The following is a 17,904-nucleotide window of genomic DNA, read 5'->3' on the forward strand; positions in this document are numbered from 1 at the left end:
TGGAAGACACAACTGTAGCTGAAACCTGACTTTTTAAAAATATAGAATACCAGGGTATTCTACTCAAACCCCTTCTACGGGCACAGGGTGTCAAGAAAAAAAAAAAGTATGTGGCTAAAATGCAAAATTCCATTTTATCACGATGAAATCAAATAGAGTCGTGAAAATAATGCAAAAATGCTTGCCCATCTGTTGCCTTTGGTGAGATCCCTGCCAGACATCTCTCACCATATGGAGGGGCAAAAGGGGCTAACGAGGGCCTGACAGTTCACAAATGATCAAGGAACAGACACCAAACTAGACTAGTGATGGTTTCATTCTTCCCTCGTAATTGTTTAGACCACATCAGGAAGAGCAGAAGGCATCCTTGTCCCTGTGGTAATTGTCTGCCCATTTGCATTAACCACCTTAAATGAACAACCATCAACCACATAGTAGTTCCAAGAACTAGAAGAACACGGATAGGTGAAACACAAAGATAATCCACATTCTTGTCATTTGTTTTGGTATTTTCCTCATTATAAAATAGCCACGATGTTATCAAAATAAGAACAACACCTGGAAAAGAAGTGAGATTTGTTTTCATTTTCTTTTTACTCTTTGGGGTTTACACCAATGAGTTTCAAAATGCCCCCAACTTAGGCAGTGAGGGAAGAAGGAAGATTAGATAATTTATCGGCGAACAGGACAATCCACTCGGGTTACTAACTAACAGCACTGAGGTAGTAGTGTTCAGCATCCGGGGGACAGAAACGTTCACCAGATGTGCTTTGGTAATACTCATGCATGGCTTTGAAAGTGCCAAAAGGGAAGCAATTAGGTTTGAAGTTTTAATGAGACTAGAGCACAAAAGATCAGGGACGGCATCGCTATTTCACAAGACACATTGGTCACATCTATAGAATATTATGCTTGGCATTATTCTCGCTATTTTAAAAAAACACATTAGAATAATGGAGAAATTATATTATTGAGCAACTAAATGATTAAAGAACAAGAAACCAGTTTTAAGAAAAATAGAGTTGAAGTTGAGAAAATTAGAATTAAACAACCAGCTCTGGCTGGGAAGGTCCATTGGTTAGAGCATCATCCCAATATGCCAAGGTTGTTGGTTCGATCCCCAGTCAGGGCACATACAAGAATCAACCAATGAAGGCATAAATATGTGGAATAACAAATTAATGTTCCTCTCTCTATCTCTCTCCCTCCCTTTCCATTCCTTTCCTTTCTCTCTAAAAATATATCAATAGATTTTTTAAAAAATTAAAATAGAATCAAACAACCAGCCTTCAACCTTAGGAAAAGTAAAAAATAAGAGGCCGGGGACCCTTTCCCCCTCCCCACGTGGGAGTCCGTTCTGTAGGACTCTTTCCCTCTCCCCATGTGGGAGTCTGTACTTGTTCTTCAATAAATCTCCACCTTTGCTATAAAAAAAGAGGTCTATCATCCTTTAATATACTTAAAAGATAAATTGGCTTAAAATATATTTATTCATAATTCACTCAATAAATATATATTAAATATTTAATGTCTACTATGTGACAATTAGTGTTCTGGGTGCTTCAGCAGAGAAACAAAGACATTTTGAAAATGTCAAAAGACATTTCAAAAGAATGTCAAATGTCACAAGACCTACCATGTGTCAGGCACTGACACGGTCTATAGAAAAAGAGATGCAAATTTACTTAAAATATCACAGATGTGTGTATCTATGAAATGGGATGATATGAAATTGCCACTATTGAGCCAATTTTTACCTATTATCTGGAAAATACATATATCTCAGTCTGATTCTGTACAAAGCACCAAGGGTGAAGAAGATGAGAGTACTGGCTGTGGGGAGGGCACACATGCCAGAGAAAGTCAAGTGTAGTACATTCAGTAACTGTAATTTCAATATAATGGAAGTATAGGAAACATGTCAAAAAGAGCTGGAAAAGTAGCCTGAGCATTAAACCAGAACTACAACACAAGTGGAGGAATTCTTTACCCTGAAATAAAATATAGTCTAAGGACATGATTTATACTTAAAACTCTTAATCATAGTGAGGACAATTTTGAATGACTTCATGTTTAATAATGGGAGAATAGTAAATTAATAATGTATTTTATATCATAAAATATTCATTAAGCTTATGTTTATAGTAACTTTATAACATTTAATAAATATTTTAAACATTTTAGAGATGTTTTAATGAAAAAGGTAATCTATAAAACTGGACATACAATACAATTGCAACTATGTTAAAAATTGTGATTAGAAAATAAAATACTGTAATACTGAATTGTTGAACTTTGATAGATAAATAAGGTGATAAGGTAAGTTTTTCTAAAACTTCATGATACTTTCCAAGTTTTCTGCAGTAAGAATGTATTATTTTCATAATCATAGAAAGCAAATAAAATAATGGTGACAAAATCATTCTCAGGTGGCCTTTATAATCACTGTATGTAGACAAGAGTTAGGCCACTGAAACTAGATCTTACAATATTGTCGTTTTTTTATACAGATCTTAGCACAGCGCTAAATAATTACCAATTGAGTAATTGAGTGAACGTTTCGTTATAAGAAAACATAACACTCAAAAAAGAAAATACCTTTTGAATATAGTATTTCTGCTAACTTAATAACATAGCAAAAAAATTCATGAAATAATTTGCCCCAATGTCCTACTAGGTCTTATGAAAAAAATAGTTACACTCCCTTACATGGCTATCACACTAGAAGAGATTTATAGGCACGTATCCCTGGTGTTTAGCACCTGGAACAGGGCACTGGAAGAGAAGACACATTCAGCTCACCCTAATTCATCTATGCTGCACGAGCCTGCCAAAGATGGTAAAATTATGTTGTAAATGACAATCGCTGGTCTTTGGGTCCCTCTCTGCCAGTCTATTTGCGATCGACTGGGGAAATCAAAAAGAAATACCTAGTTATGAACTTTTGAGAGACATTGAAAGACATCAAAAACCTGGACAATGCTCCCTGAGAAAAGGAAATAACTAAATAAACCTTATCTAAGACTAAATGCAAGTGAAAAGATAAGGAGATATCATTTAAAGAAAAAAATTGTCTAGAAGTAAATAAAATGTGCCATACTAACTAATTAACATGAGACTATTGGTATCCTAATAAATCATTGTTTTCCAAAGTACACATAAAAATGTTATTTCCAAATGTTTTCTCCCATTTCCAAATTAATTCTTAGCTATCTCAATCCTCCCTCCTTGAGTTTCCTACCCCCTCACTGTTTGCATTCTCTCTATATATCTCTTCAAATAAGAAAATGATTTGACTTCTGATGCCTCTTATTACCACTACCAGTCACTTGGCCTGCATATCCAATTGTACTCCCCCCATGGAATGTACAGGCGAGAGAGGCATACGGGTGATAAACATGAAATGGTAACAGAGGCAATGGAAGGACGTCAGAGGAAGCATACAGTGTCATTGCTGAGGTAGTGCCCTCAATCTGGAATTCTGAGGAAGTGCAAGGGGTGATGAAGTACAGATGCATCACACTGTCACTTTTGCATGCAAGTGGGTTTGTCTACTCATTTAAAGGAAAAGTTCTTCACAAGAGGGTCTGGATTATATTCCTTTGTAGCCTATAGTGCCCAGTACTGTGCCTTGTAGATATTAGATGGCGAATTAATATTACTCTTATTTGAATATTTTACCTGGGAACACATGCCCCCTGAGTAATGATGTAATGTGATGCCAGAAACATAAGCATGATGCTGATCAGTAAGTGTTTGCTGCACCTCTCATCTGTGTCCATCACTGTTGTGACTGCGGACAAGTTACACAAAGCCTAAGACTTCATCTTCGCTTCTCAGAAACTCAAAAGGCAGGCCGGTTACTTCTTAGCAGCTAGACGGTGGTCAGTAAAACTTTGACAATTAATAACATTTCTGTTATGATGCTATGATTTATGAACCCAGAAACTGTGATGGTCAAAGAAAGACATTGTCCAAAAGGGAGTGAGGACAAGCCCAGAGTGAATGGACGGTCTATGTGTGAGCATCATGAACACAGCACTTGCTCTTTTTCTACTCTGAAATGCATTCTATTACCAAGATCAGAAATACTTCTAAGGGTGCTGAGCTTACTGAACAACGGGATACAGGCTGCTGCTGCTTCCTTTTCATGGACGCAGTAAGACTGTTAGATCCCTGGAACCCATAGTGGGGAGTGGGGTTAAGACTCTGTCACGTTACTGACATTTCTTCTCTCAAACTAGTCACAACACCATCACTTACCCGTGTGTTTGTAGGTCACGGCCCCTGAGATGACATCTCCCTGAGAGAACTGATCCACTGTGACTCCACCTTTCCTCACCACCCCGTGCTGAGGTTCTTGAGAAATCACAAACATCAGTTTCAAGTCATCACTGTCCTCATCGGTAGCAAAAATGTATTCAGAGGTGATCACCACCTCGTCGCCCTCTGAGCAATGCATCTGAGGATTGAGGTCAGGCTTCAGGATGGGTGGCTCATCATTGACAGGGAGCACCTAAGTAGGAAAAAAAATGCATGTTTTCAAGAAAAAGAAAGCAATGACAAATGGCCCAACTGGTAACCCATAGCTCATAGTCAGAATGACAGGCATTTTCAATCTTCCAGGCACATGAAACAATAGCCATGGAATTAGGCCAAGCATTTTGTATCTTTTAACTTTCCCCACATGAACCATCATGCAAGAAATGACCCACCTGAGAGACATTTGAGGTAGGAATGGGAGAGTACAGTTATGGTTTGGGACTCAAATATCCCATTTGTTTCCAGGCAGACAAAATATAAATGTGATATAAAGCATCCTTCACCAAAGCCCCTGTCCTCCTTCATTAAACTCACGCATATTCTAGAGGAAGTCTGGTCCTCACGGCCTGATGCATTTACATTTCCCACATCAAAGTTATTTATACTTCAAATTACTTGGTGATTACAAAGCTTTCTTCTACCCTCCACTTCCTGCCACCCAGGAAGTTTCTCTGGACTTACAATAAGCAGCAGCTGCACGTCAAACATTTTCAGTTAAATCTGAAACTCCATAACCATCAAATCAATGCCAGGTTTCAGCTTGACAAAACGTTTTTCTCTCACAGTCATGAAAATAAAACTCCAAGTAGAAGGGAAAGAAAAGCCACATGGGCTCACACTGGCTCTCAGATTTTAAAAAAGATGATGGGGAAATTTGAAAAAGGAAATCTTCTAAATAGGAATGAAGGGCATTCCTCCTCTGAGCTCACAAGGGCAGCTTGGTGTATGCTGCATGTTTATTTATCAAGTCCGGCCCCGTGAATACTCTCAACCCTGCATTTCCTTCCCCCATGCTTCAGCCAATGGGATCTTTTACAATCTGGCTCCCATCAAGTCCCTGCCTTGTGAGAACCTTCCATGGCTTCTTCCCAGTGCTGCTCCTAGGATGTCATTGACCTCATCTCATGCTATGGGGTGCCTTTGCCACCGCACTCCATTTCACCCCAAAACACTGCATTCCTCACATCTCAGGTCTTTGCACCATCTCTGCATCTGCTCTCTGCCCTTGGCTTGGTATGCTCTGCCCCCAGCTCTCTGCTTGGCTACCTCCTCCCCCATTTTACATGTGAATTTCACAGGGAAAACTTTCTTGAGGCCTCAGACTCATTTAGGAACTTCTATTATTTACACTCTTTTAACACCCCATTTATTTGTACAACACATGCATCCTATATAATAAAAGGGTAATATGCAAATTGACCCTAACAGTAGAACGACTGGGAATGACTGGTCACTATGACACACACTGACCACCAGGGGGCAGACGCTCAATGCAGGAGCTGCCCCCTGGTGGTCAGTGCGTTCCCACAGGGGGAGCTCTGCTCAGCCACAAGCCAGGCTGACGGCTGCCAGTACAGTGGTGGTGGTGGGAGCCTCTCCCGCCTCCTCAGCAGTGCTAAGGAAGTCCGACTATAGCTTAGGCCTGCTCCCCGCTGGCAAGTGGACATCCCCTGAGGGCTCCCGGGCTGCCAGAGGGATGTCTGACTGCCAGCTTAGGCCCAATCCCCTGGGGAGTGGGCCTAAGCCAGCAGGCAGTCATCCCCCAAGGAGTCCCAGACTGCGAGAGGGCATAGGCCGGGATGAGGGACCCCCCCCCCCGCCCCCCCCGAGTGCACAAATTTTTGTGCACCGGGCCTCTAGCATTTTAAATAATTAATTATGTCAGCAATAATCTTTTTAATGTTTGCCTTTATCCCTTGCCTGTAAGCTTTGTTTGTCTTGTTCATCATCATATCCCAAGCATTTAGCATAGGACCTGGCAAAGAGAAGACAGTAATTAAATATTTATGGAATAAATTATTGTAACCATGTATATTTGCACCGATTATCCTGCTAGTTAAACAATTGTGCAACTCTACAAGAAGTATACATGAAACTGTATTGACGCTCTCCTTTAATGGATAGAGGGATGTGGTGATAGAAATGTAGCTTTGTTCATTTAATCACAGGTAAAAACATGTATGCAATATTCTATTTTCTATTGGCTTATTAGGAAACAATATCTTTGTTCAAATCCTCTGAGTGGATTCATTAAAGACCCTTTGTATTATTTTTCTTGACTTGATCAATGAATCTCACTAATACATTCATGATGACCATCCTGCAGTTCACAAAATAGCCTCTGCTTCAAATGAATAATAAAGTCCAAAGGCAGCAGAATTAAAACATTCCTCCTAGATAAAAAAACAATCATATGCCAAAAATTGCTTGTGCCTCTGAATGGCTTTCAAATGTCATGCCCTTTTGTCCAAAAAGAAACAATAAACACATTGTTTTTCCCCAAATGTACTGCTTACTGTCATCAATAAGAAGATGGTCATCAATAGAAAATAGGTTGGATTGGATTATTTTCCCTTAAAATTCGCTTTTCAGAAAAAAAAGGTAACTCAGAAAAGTTTTCTATATATAAAAGTCTGCCAATAAAAACTAACTTTTCTTATTGAAGCTTAAGTAACATGCTGCTCTTCATCTAGACCCCAAGGCCCTCAGGAGGATTAAGTGGGAAAATGGAAGGAGGGGTTCTGCATGGTGACTGGAAAGGTTAGCAACATGAAAATTATAATCACATGGTAAGTTACAATGGATGCAGTGGTGAGGAGGAAGGAACACTAGTGCAAGTACCAGACAATGTCAGCCCAGGTCTACACAGTCAAGATAATGACTTTGGGCAAGTCATTGAACCTTCTTGGACCTACATTCCTTCACCATAAAATGGGGAGAATTCCTTCCCTGTCTACTTCTTAAAACACTAGATGGATGTGATCATTCTTAATTATTAACTGTAAAACATCATACAAACACATTATTATTATCACAAATAATTTCATATCACAAAGATCTGACAAAATTCAAATAGAAGTAGGATACAGCATAGTAAGGATATTCAGTGACTCTTCCAGGAGCATGATGAGTCTTTTTGAAAACCTTCCTTTGTCACTAACTATAAATACCTGCAAATCCTATGAGTTATGCTTATGGACTTGGGTTGTCACTCAACAGCGAAACTTGGGGGTTCCCATCAGGCCTTTGGGCATGTACTCAACCTTTATGTGCAGATTTTTCTTCATTTGTCAAAAGGGGGACAATAAGCCTTTCAAACAGACTGCAGGCAAATTCACAAAGGGGCACCACACATAAACAGACACAGCTTCTTCCCCACTACAAAGAAAATCCTAGTGATACTAGTCTAACCTGCCCAGCCGCAGGTTGAGGGTTACAGCTCAACAATATTAGAAATAATATGCCGAAACTGGTTTGGCTCAGTGGATAGAGCGTCGGCCTGCGGACTGACAAGTCCCAGGTTCGATTCCGGTCAAGGGCATGTACCTGGGTTGCGGGCACATCCCCAGTGGGAGATGTGCAGCAGGCAGCTGATCGATGTTTCTCTCTCATCGATGTTTCTAGCTCTCTATCTCTCTCCCTTCCTCTCTGTAAAAAATCAATAAAATATATTTAAAAAAAATAATTTATATGTAAAAGCAATTGCTTTTCAAGTTAAGTATATGGATTTGAGGTCAGAGCAGTTGTATGTTTAAATGGACTAGAGAGAGAAACAGTGTGCCCATTTCACCAACACAACTTTGCCCTCTATTGCCTGTCCTGAGACACTCACAGATGAAGGCAGGCATTCTCTCCTTTGGAGTCTCTGTTTTAAATTCTACCAGGGACTCCAAGCAGGCTGCCAAACCAGATGCTCTACTTCTATATGAACCAGGAAGGAAACGTTCTACCCACCTCAATGTGCAGAACAAATTCTACTGAATTGGTGCCGTCTGTGACCTCCAAGAGTACGTCATCCTGAAGTGTCTCAGATCCATCGTGCTGATACCTGTGGGGATGACATTATCACTAGGAGAGCACACTGAGATGCCTGACACAAGAGTTCTTCCATGGCTTTGGCCATATGCTTAATCAATAAGCATCAAAAATGCAGCGGGAGACCTTGGAAGATGGCGAGGTAATCATGAAGTCACAGATTTGATCACTCAAGGGTCCAGGAATGTAAAATTGCTCCACGCTGGAAAAAATGTGTTATATGCATACATAATGTCTTCCCAAATCAAAAAAGCAGTCCTTCAGCTTGCCACTGTGACAATGGGAACGAGTCTACTTACAGAACATACTGGTTGGTGCCAGGGGGACGCTGAGACTGAGCAGTAGGCAGGTAAAAGCGGGACACTCTGTGGATTTTCATGATTTTCCCTCCTTCCCCACTTTTAAGAATAATCCTTATGCCTGTGCTCTGATCTGTTCAGCTCTTCTCTCCAACTCTGATCTATGAATCAGTTTTTGCTTCTCTCCGGCCATTTTCCCTTTTCTATTTATTAGCTCCCTTCCTCTCAATCTATAAAAAAATTCCGACTTAAAAATATTTTTCCTTGGTCTAGCCTTGGCCTCATTTCCCTTTAATTCTCAGTCAAATGTCTTAAAGAAATCGTCTAATCCTAGACTTTCCTTTTACTCCCCAGACCACTGTAGTGACACAGTAAGTTCCAAACAGCTGTGGCATTGAGCCAAATTTCTAGCTTATCAATGATCTGTTTAAGATACATAGGAAAGAAAATAAGACAGGAAATCAAATTAGAAGCCGGTCACAAAGTATTATACATTGTATGACACCATTTATATGAAATGCCCAGAATGGGTAAATCAATAGATTGGTGGTTGTCTAGGGCTGGGAGGAGAAAAAGGATGGGGGTGGTGGTGGCAGATAAAGGGTACAGCATTTCTTTTTGGGGTAATGAAAACATTTCAAAATTGATAATGGTGAGAGTTGCCCAAATCTATGATTATACAAAAAGCCACTGAATTGTATACTTTAAATAAGTGAATTGTGTATGTATGGCATGTAAATATTATCTCAACAAAGTTGATTAAAAAAACAAAGTAGAAAAGAAAGTTGCATTAAAAATAGTATAGTATATTGAGTGTGTGTGTGTGTGTGTGTGTGTGTGTGTCTATTTTTCTCAGAACTAGTCTCCCCCATACTCTGGCTAGGAACTCATGTTTGGGATTCTATTCCAGTGGTGGAGAAGGTCCCCCTCCCAGCCCCAGCATCCCTCCCACAAGCTGCCTCCTTTACTTTATTTTGTCATGCTCCCTGATGTTTTCATCAAAAATAGGCTGATATGAGATAATGTGCTAAAGCTATCTTACCATGCTAAACTTCTAAAGGGCCAAGTAGGTCTAGGAGTACACATCCAAAGGCATGTCTATGAAGTCAAACAGAACTTCTTTTAAAACAAGACTCCTACATACTTTCAACAATAAAAGGGAAAAAACTAGACTCTTCCATATACTAGCTAAGTGACCTCAACCTCTTTGTACCTTAGGTTCAACTATAATATGAGAATAGAATCATCTACCTTGTCAGGTTTGACTGATGTAAAGATTAAATTAAAAAAACATAATTGCAAGTTTCTAGAAGAACACTTGAACTACATATGCTGGCAAATATTGGTACTTTTATTTTTCTACCCATCATTCACACCCTAGTAAGAATTACTTAAACAGCTCTCTAACATGAAGCTAAGAGCTGAGATCTCAAAAGAAAACAAAATCTTAATAAGAGTAGTGAAAAGAGATAAAGATATTGGAGACTGAACAACGTAAATAAATTAAATTGTCAAATTAAATTGATCTTGTTAACAAATCCTAGTTCCTAGTCAATATTCAAGTGTGGAACTAAGCATTTGATGTTTAACACCTTCTACTATACTCTATCAAAAAGGCCAAAATTCCTATCTATAATTTGAACTTGTGAGAAATTAACTAGTATGTTGCTTTTGTTTTTATAGAGAAGGTTTTGTTTTTTTACTAGATTTTGTAAAAAGTTTCTTACAGAACCTAAAGACTAGGTTCAAGGTAAGGGGAACTACTGTAGAACCATGAGGCAGGAATTGCTCTGTCTGTGTCTGTCAGAGAGCCAAGTCCTACTCCATGCCATACCTACCCAGCCTACCCTATTTGTTTGCCTACAAATCCCCTTCCCAGAAGAACATAATAAAATTTACACTGAAGACTGTGCTAAAGCTATCCTACCATGCTAGAGAATTCTATCCCAGAGTTTCCAGGGTTATGAAATTGACTTTTCTTAAGGCCAAGTTCAATTACGTAGATTCGCCTTACAGATGATTTCACTCTATATTCATCTAGTTTGACTGTTATCTCTTGCAATATGTGCAGTTTCAGCAAATTTAATATTCGTGGTAATGAATTTTTGCTGTTTAAATACCCATAAAATCAACCCCATTGGTACAGCAAGCCAAAGGGAAAGAAAATGCCTGAAGAAAAATTAAAATTTTGTCATTTCTAATTTTCAACTGACTCTTAAAAGTATTAAGTGGCATGAAAGCACTTCTGAATGAATTGGACAAACTTCTTTCTTTTCCTCTGCCTCACCATTGATCCAGACGGGAGCCAAAGCGTATAAAAGAAAAAAGCTAGGAAATGTACTAACCTAACTTTTAAGGCATGGAGGTCTCCCCAAGAAAATGTGCACCCTGTGCTCAGAGGAAATCCATTCAGCTCCACCCTCCCGTGCTGAGGCAGTCTCTGCAGGAAGAGGTAGATACTGTCTAGTGTTGTGTCCACGTCGGAAACCAGGACGTGCTCTGTGCTGATAACGCAGTGACCGCCCTCAGCCACTCTTAGGGGGTTGGCGAGTACCTGGAAATAAGGAAAGCAACATTGAAAGCTTTGTTCCATGCAGTATCCCTGAAGAAAGAGCTCGTTAAATCAATAAAAAGTCTCAGTACTATATTCACCTGTTAAATAATATTTTAAGAATGTGATAAAGCGGTCAAGCTCATAGTTGAACATCTCAGCTGAAAAATGTGATTTACTAAATGTTTCTGATTCTAAGCATGGATGGATCTGAAGAATCAAGGCAAGTCTGTGGAACTGAAATTATCTACATTTCATTTATCCCAGACCCCATAGAGTAAAAGCAACACACTGGTTACTATCAGTGGAGCTAACGTGAGAAAATAATAACATTTATCATCATGTCCACACCTACCATTGTTCGACATATATACCTTAATCTACAAAACAATCAAAAGCTTTATCAAATTCCCCTAGAGAAATCACTCATCTCTTTCTTTCAACCTAAAAAAATCTTGAAGACTTGGGAAATTGGAGTTTTTAAACACCAGTTATAAAGAGTATCTTAAAGATGGAAATGGGTCAGCCCTGACCAGTTTGGCTCAGTGGATAGAGCATCAGCCTGCAGACTGAAGGGTCCCAGGTTCAATTCCGGTCAAGGGCATGTACCTTGGTTGCGGGCACTTCCCCAGTAGGGGGTGTGCAGGAGGCAGCTGATCGATGTTTCTTTCTCATCTCATCGATGTTTCTAGCTCTGTCCCTCTCCCTTCCTCTCTGTAAAAAAATCAATAAAATATATTTTTAAAAAAGATGGAAATGGGTCGGAATTTTAAGATTCCATAGGAAATAGATAAATAGAGTTATCCAAGCATTTCTCTTAAATATTGAAGCCATCAAGATATTTTTATAATCGAAAAACTCACTGCTCAACTGACTAATAACTCATTTGTAAATAAAAAGCAAGTTAGAAGGTATAGCAAGGGAATGTTCCGTAGTCAAGAAAATTTAGAAAACTGTTGCCTACAACGTCTTCACCTTGGAGATTTATAAGGCACAGAATACAGTCAATGCTGAGATCCTACAGTAAGAAAAAGTTAGGTCTGTTTAACCTGGCATTTTCTCAAGTTTGTATTACTACCCAGAAGCAAAGCAAGCGGATCCGGTTGGGCTCTGAGAGCCCTCACAGATGACCTGGGTGGATGCCCTGCCCTCTGAGGACACAGCCTTCTCCACGGGAGCAGCCACTCTCCGCAGAGAACGGCTGCCGCCAGAAAGAAGACCGATCCCAGGGGAAGAATGTTAAAGGGGATGAGACCAGGAACAGGCGAGGACAGGGAAGTCAGCGAGGAGAAGGCGCAGCTCCCCTCAGAGCCCTGCTCCACCCTCCTGCCCACCAGGCACAGCTGCCAGGGGCATCCATGGATGGCCCAAGGACAGCCCTCTGGGCCATAGAAACCATAAGACCTACCACCCTGAGACAGCTGCCTCCTATTCTTTAATAAACTGTTTCCACCAGAAAAGGAAAACATAAAAGCAAGAGCTTTCTCTCCCTACAGCCACCCTCACTCCCATCCCTCCTCAGAGGCCTTACTCTCACTTTGCCAAGCCTAACATTTTCACTGTGTGTAGGAGAAAGAATAAAGGGCGCTCTTGTTGAGAAAGGAGTATTATCTTTGAAACATTTTTTTCCTGTGTTGCATTGATTAATATCCCAAGGAATATACCTTGTTAGAGTAGATGATTTAGTATGAGACATATATATATAACAACTTTCAAAAAATAAAAGCACAAGGCTAATTTGCCCCCCACGCATTATCATTGCTTAAGCGCTGGGTCTTCATGTTAACATGGTGTCAAGATCCCTAGCGGTTATCATTCAGCCTAGTGTGATGTGGGTATTTGAAATCAGGAAACCACTCCTGTGACCGGTTTCACTGAAACTCTTTAATTTTATTTCTACTATTCTCAGGTCTCTAAGATACTATTTCTTTTATCCCATAGACCAGTGGTCGGCAAACTGCAGCTCGTGAGCCACATGCGGCTCTTTGGCCCCTTGAGTGTGGCTCTTCCACAAAATACCAGGTGCGGGCGTGCATGTACAGTGCGATTGAAACTTCGTGGCCCATGTGCAAAAGTTGGTATTTTGTGGAAGAGCCACACTCAAGGGGCCAAAGAGCCGCATGTGGCTCGCGAGCCACAGTTTGCCGACCACTGCCGTAGACTGTAGAAAACAGAAGCCACTATGCCATGTAAGCTCCAAGTCCTCAGAACTATTCAATCAGCCTTCACATGAAGTAGGTACCTGCTTACTGCATTCTTCTTGGCTTTCCCCACAGATCATCTTTCTCCAGGAAATGACTTGCACTGCTTTGGATAAAAGAGCATTTCCCCATAATTGTTCAAGAACAGTTTTACCTTCTTTAGATGCCAGACTATTTCAGGCCTCTGTCTCATAAAGAAGAGGATGGTGTGAATAAAATCTAATCAAATTAACTGTTTTTTCTAAACTATTTCCTCCACAGAAATGTGATCTGGTTTCTGACAGAGAAAGAGTCAAAGAATAGAGTTGAGATTATTCTGTCTGGGTTCCTTGGGGCATCTTTTACGAAAAATTACAAGTTCACACTGGCAATTTAAATGGCTGTGCTGAACTGAATGGTGACTTTGAGGACTGGAGAACACGCCTTTCCCCACTGTTGCTATGAGATCTGTGGGCTCAGTGTTGCCAGAGCTTCCAAATTTTCAATGGAATCCAGAAATCGAGACTTGATAAGAAACCTCCTGATGATTAAGTGTTGGCAACTCATTATTCAAAAGTACTGTTTTTCACCCAAGTTCTGTGGGTTAGGTAAGCCCCTTACTCCCTCGGGGTGAACCATCTGCACCACAACTGTGGGCTGGTGTAGAGATGGTGAGGAGGGAGCAAGAAAGGGAACGTCAGTGCTTTCCTGGCTATATTCCAGATAGCTACCTGTGAAGGTGACCTTCGGGAATGAGGCATGTGTAGGTTCTAGTTCCCTTGAATTCCTAATGGGTGGGCAATCCTACTTTGTCTTTTGGCTTCTTAGGGGGGAAATGAGCCCAGGAATAGCCACACTAATTAAGCCTAGCACTCTGATGGGGAGGAGGCGGGGTATGAACAAACTCAGTATGAGCCCCAGCCTCTCAGATAAGACACACGAAGTGGCATTGCCTTTGTAGTCAGTTTTCATGACAGACCCCAGTGCTTTAGGGCTGCCTAAAAATTGGGGAGTAGGACTGAATAGAATGGAAGGGCCCATCTTAATTCATTTTGGAAAATTAAAAGCTTCTGTAGATTACAGAGTAGCATAGCTGGCCTGCGGTGAGAGCAAATAAGCCCTTCTGGTTGCTAAGAGACCCATAATTTAATCCCCTTCCCCTGATCAACATGTGGAACTCGGCAGAAAGAAAAGCAAATGAAAGAGATTTTGATAAAGCTTTGAAAATAATGCCAAATTCAGCAACTGGAAAAATCGCACTTTTTAGACAAAAAGTCCCGTGGGAGGTGAAGAGCTCCCCTCCCCATGCTTTTTCCTACACTGTGACTGGAACATAAAAAAGTTCTTTAAAAAATGCCTGAAGGTACTTTTAACTTTATTAAAAATAACTCTTAAAGGCTTTCCTTAGGCCCTCCCTCTTCTCCATCCTTCACAGCACACATTGCACATACCTCAGGAACTTGGTTGTCCACTGGAAGAAGCGTGATGTTAAAGCAGATCCCATGCAAAGCCCCGCCGTGCTGGTTACTGATGGAAAATGTGAACTGGACGTGTCTTAGACGGGGGCCTATGTCACTCATGGGTGGCATGTAGGCCACTTTCATGTAGTTCACAGCATCCTACAAAGTAAACCGAGAAGGTCACATGGATGCCAATTTGCAAGGATTCGAGACTCTTAGAGACTTAGGTCTCAGAGAACCATCCTGATAAGGACATGGGCTATGGGAAATGCCACCATCATCAATTCGAGCATTCCAAAAAAGTCCACTTTATAAACCACATTTTCTAAAAATCAGGAGGGAAAAGGACAAAGAAAGTAAGTAAATATATCAAGTGCTTGAAGCCAACCAATTCTGTAAAAGACAGGACACTTGAATTTTAACAGCTTCGCCAGAAGTAGAGCTCTACCAGTTCAAGTAGCTGCATGATATTGCTCAAGCAGCTGAAACTTGCAAGGTCTCTTTTTCCTTATCTGTAAAATAAGTGAAATGATAAAATAACAGTACTTACGAGATAGGGTTGACATACTCATTTACAGCATCTAACTACAGGGAGATTAGGCATCATTGGACCCAAACTACAGCTATAGCTGCTGTCTGCACACTTATCACCCTTGGAGGTCTTCAGAGAAGAGTCCACAGGAGTAGGGAGAAGACTGATAAAAAATTTGGATCAACAGATGTTCTGGTTGAATTGTGTCCCTCAAAAGGTATGTTGAAGACCTAATCCCTGGAACCTCAGAGTGGCTTTATTTGGGAATAGGTTGTTGCAGATGTAACTAGTTAAGGTGAGGTCATAGTGGAGTATGGTATGCCTTTGATCTAACATAACTGATAAACTTACAAGAAGAGAGAGACAAATCAGAAGAAGAGAGCCATGGGATGACAGAGCAATATATCTACAAGCCAAGTAATGTCAAAGAAAGCCCGCAAACCACCAGAAGCGAGGAAGAGGAAATGAAGGATTCCCTTACGGGGTTTCAGGGAGAGGATGGCCCTGCCATCACCCTGATTTCAGGCTTCCAGCCTCAGACTGTGAAACAATAACTCACAGTTGTTTTAAGCCATCCTGTTTGTGTTACTTTGATACGGCAGCACTAGTACACTAATCTGACAGGATATTAAATAAACTGAATTTGGTGGAATAAAAACATATGTGCCGGGTCCCTGCTGGCAAAACAATGCAAAAGTCTGCACTGAGTTACAAGATTGTGAAATCATATCGAGCTTGCCGAAACCGGTTTGGCTCAGTGGATAGAGCGTCGGCCTGCGGACTGAAAGGTCCCAGGTTCGATTCCGGTCAAGGGCATGTACCTGGGTTGCGGGCACATCCCCAGTAGGAGATGTGCAGGAGGCAGCTGATCGATGTTTCTCTCTCATCGATGTTTCTGACTCTCTATCTCTCTCCCTTCCTCTCTGTAAAAAATCAATAAAATATATTAAAAAAAAAAATCATATCCAGCTTGATCAAGCATTGTCAAATAGATGTTGCATGCTTAATGTGAATGCACAAGCAGAAAGAATAAAGACATCGAGCACTGGTAAGAGACGTCAAAGGCCATCATTCTCAAGGGCAATACTAGGAGCACCATGACTTCTCCGAGGATTCTTCCTTCCATCACGTTTTCAACATTGTTGCACAGCATCCCACCTGAGTGAAGGACTTCAAGCCCTGGGCTGCAGGATTCTTGGTCAGCTTTGGAATGCTATCCACCATGAATAATTTCCCAGCGTCCAAGTGTCTAAAGAGAAATATTAAACACATCAGCTAATTTTTCAAGTAATGAGAATTAAATCAAATAGCCTACAACCAAGTTTTTTAAAACTAAAAGAGCTCATTGTGGGAAGAAATAAGATATGTCATCTTTATATTCTCTTTATGTTAGGGATTCTAGTCTTACGCTTAATCTCATCAATGCTATTTTCATCACTGCTGCAAAAAAATATGTACGCTATTTTCTGCTTTGACATCAAGAGAATCATTATTCTCATCCTAAAAATGTTCCCTTGCTATCATGTACATGACACCAGCTAAGGTATATTCATGTCACTTCCTTGGATTGGGATCATTGAATATGACCATTTTGTGGCCTGCAATACCTAAAAATAATGCTATAGAGACTCATTACATTTTACTAAAAAGAAAAACGTAGCATTCTCTTTAGAAAAGGGGATTAGAGACTGTTTTTAGGCCACCTAAGCTAAAGACACTACAAGATACAGGTCACTTACCCGTTAATACAGCTTTGGAAGGAGGTATAAGTTTGAGATTAGAGTAAATGCTGAATTGAATGTATGTTCATGTTGGACAATGTGGAAAATGTGAACTGGACGCAATTGAACCACAGCACCATATATTGACCCTTTGGACTCTCCAGTCCTAGAACACAACCCTCCACTAATGACCTTTCATAGATACCTGTGACTGAAAGAAAAAAACGGAGGAGTTGTTATTGTATAGAGCAGCTCCCTGTCATAGGATTCCGTATCTATGAAATGCAGATGTTTCTTAGTTAGGTAGGCCACCTCCGTTTCCTTGACAACCAGATGCCGAGAAACTCCAGGAGCCTCTTTTGGAAGCTGGTCATCCACTGGAGTGATATGAATTGTCACCACCTGAAAAGAAATGATCTGTACCATTACTCTGAGGTACAAAAAAGACACCAAAGGCAACACCCCACAATCACCTAGTCATGGTGATTTTTGAAAACTTACAATTATCATATACTTTCACTGAAATGATTTAGGAGGTTCATTTTTATGAACCAAAAATGGAATATTCTCCAACCATTTGATATTACATTTTAAGGATGTAATTATCACAATTATAGGTAATCGTTCATGAGTGCTATATAGAATGGGTATTTCTGCATCCCCCTTCCAACAACCACCTGTGCATTTTTTAACCTCTCTCTACTCAGATTCTAGAAACTGTGACATAAAATTTGGCTCCTCATTCTCTCTCCACATATGTATAAAACACCTCCCAGAGTCTCTACTTATAAAATTCTTAAATA

General features: G+C 40.4%; 1 protein-coding gene across 1 annotated transcript in view; it reads right to left on the reverse strand.

The window, feature by feature from the left end:
* FREM1 (FRAS1 related extracellular matrix 1) overlaps positions 1-17,904 on the reverse strand; it is a 123,727-nt gene that overhangs the window by 77,221 nt on the left and 28,602 nt on the right. The window contains exons 10-15 of the mRNA XM_070431700.1: positions 17,307-17,503; positions 16,539-16,629; positions 14,840-15,007; positions 11,003-11,211; positions 8,278-8,371; positions 4,264-4,516 (exon numbers count right to left, since the gene is read on the reverse strand). Of these exons, the coding sequence (XP_070287801.1) occupies positions 4,264-4,516; positions 8,278-8,371; positions 11,003-11,211; positions 14,840-15,007; positions 16,539-16,629; positions 17,307-17,503 (1,012 nt within the window). The remainder of the gene's footprint in view (positions 1-4,263; positions 4,517-8,277; positions 8,372-11,002; positions 11,212-14,839; positions 15,008-16,538; positions 16,630-17,306; positions 17,504-17,904) is intronic.

Source organism: Myotis yumanensis, unplaced genomic scaffold (genome assembly GCF_028538775.1).
Source record: "Myotis yumanensis isolate MYYU_CA2020_CCGP unplaced genomic scaffold, mMyoYum1.0.hap1 SCAF_12, whole genome shotgun sequence".
In the NCBI taxonomy this organism is placed as follows: domain Eukaryota; kingdom Metazoa; phylum Chordata; class Mammalia; order Chiroptera; family Vespertilionidae; genus Myotis; species Myotis yumanensis.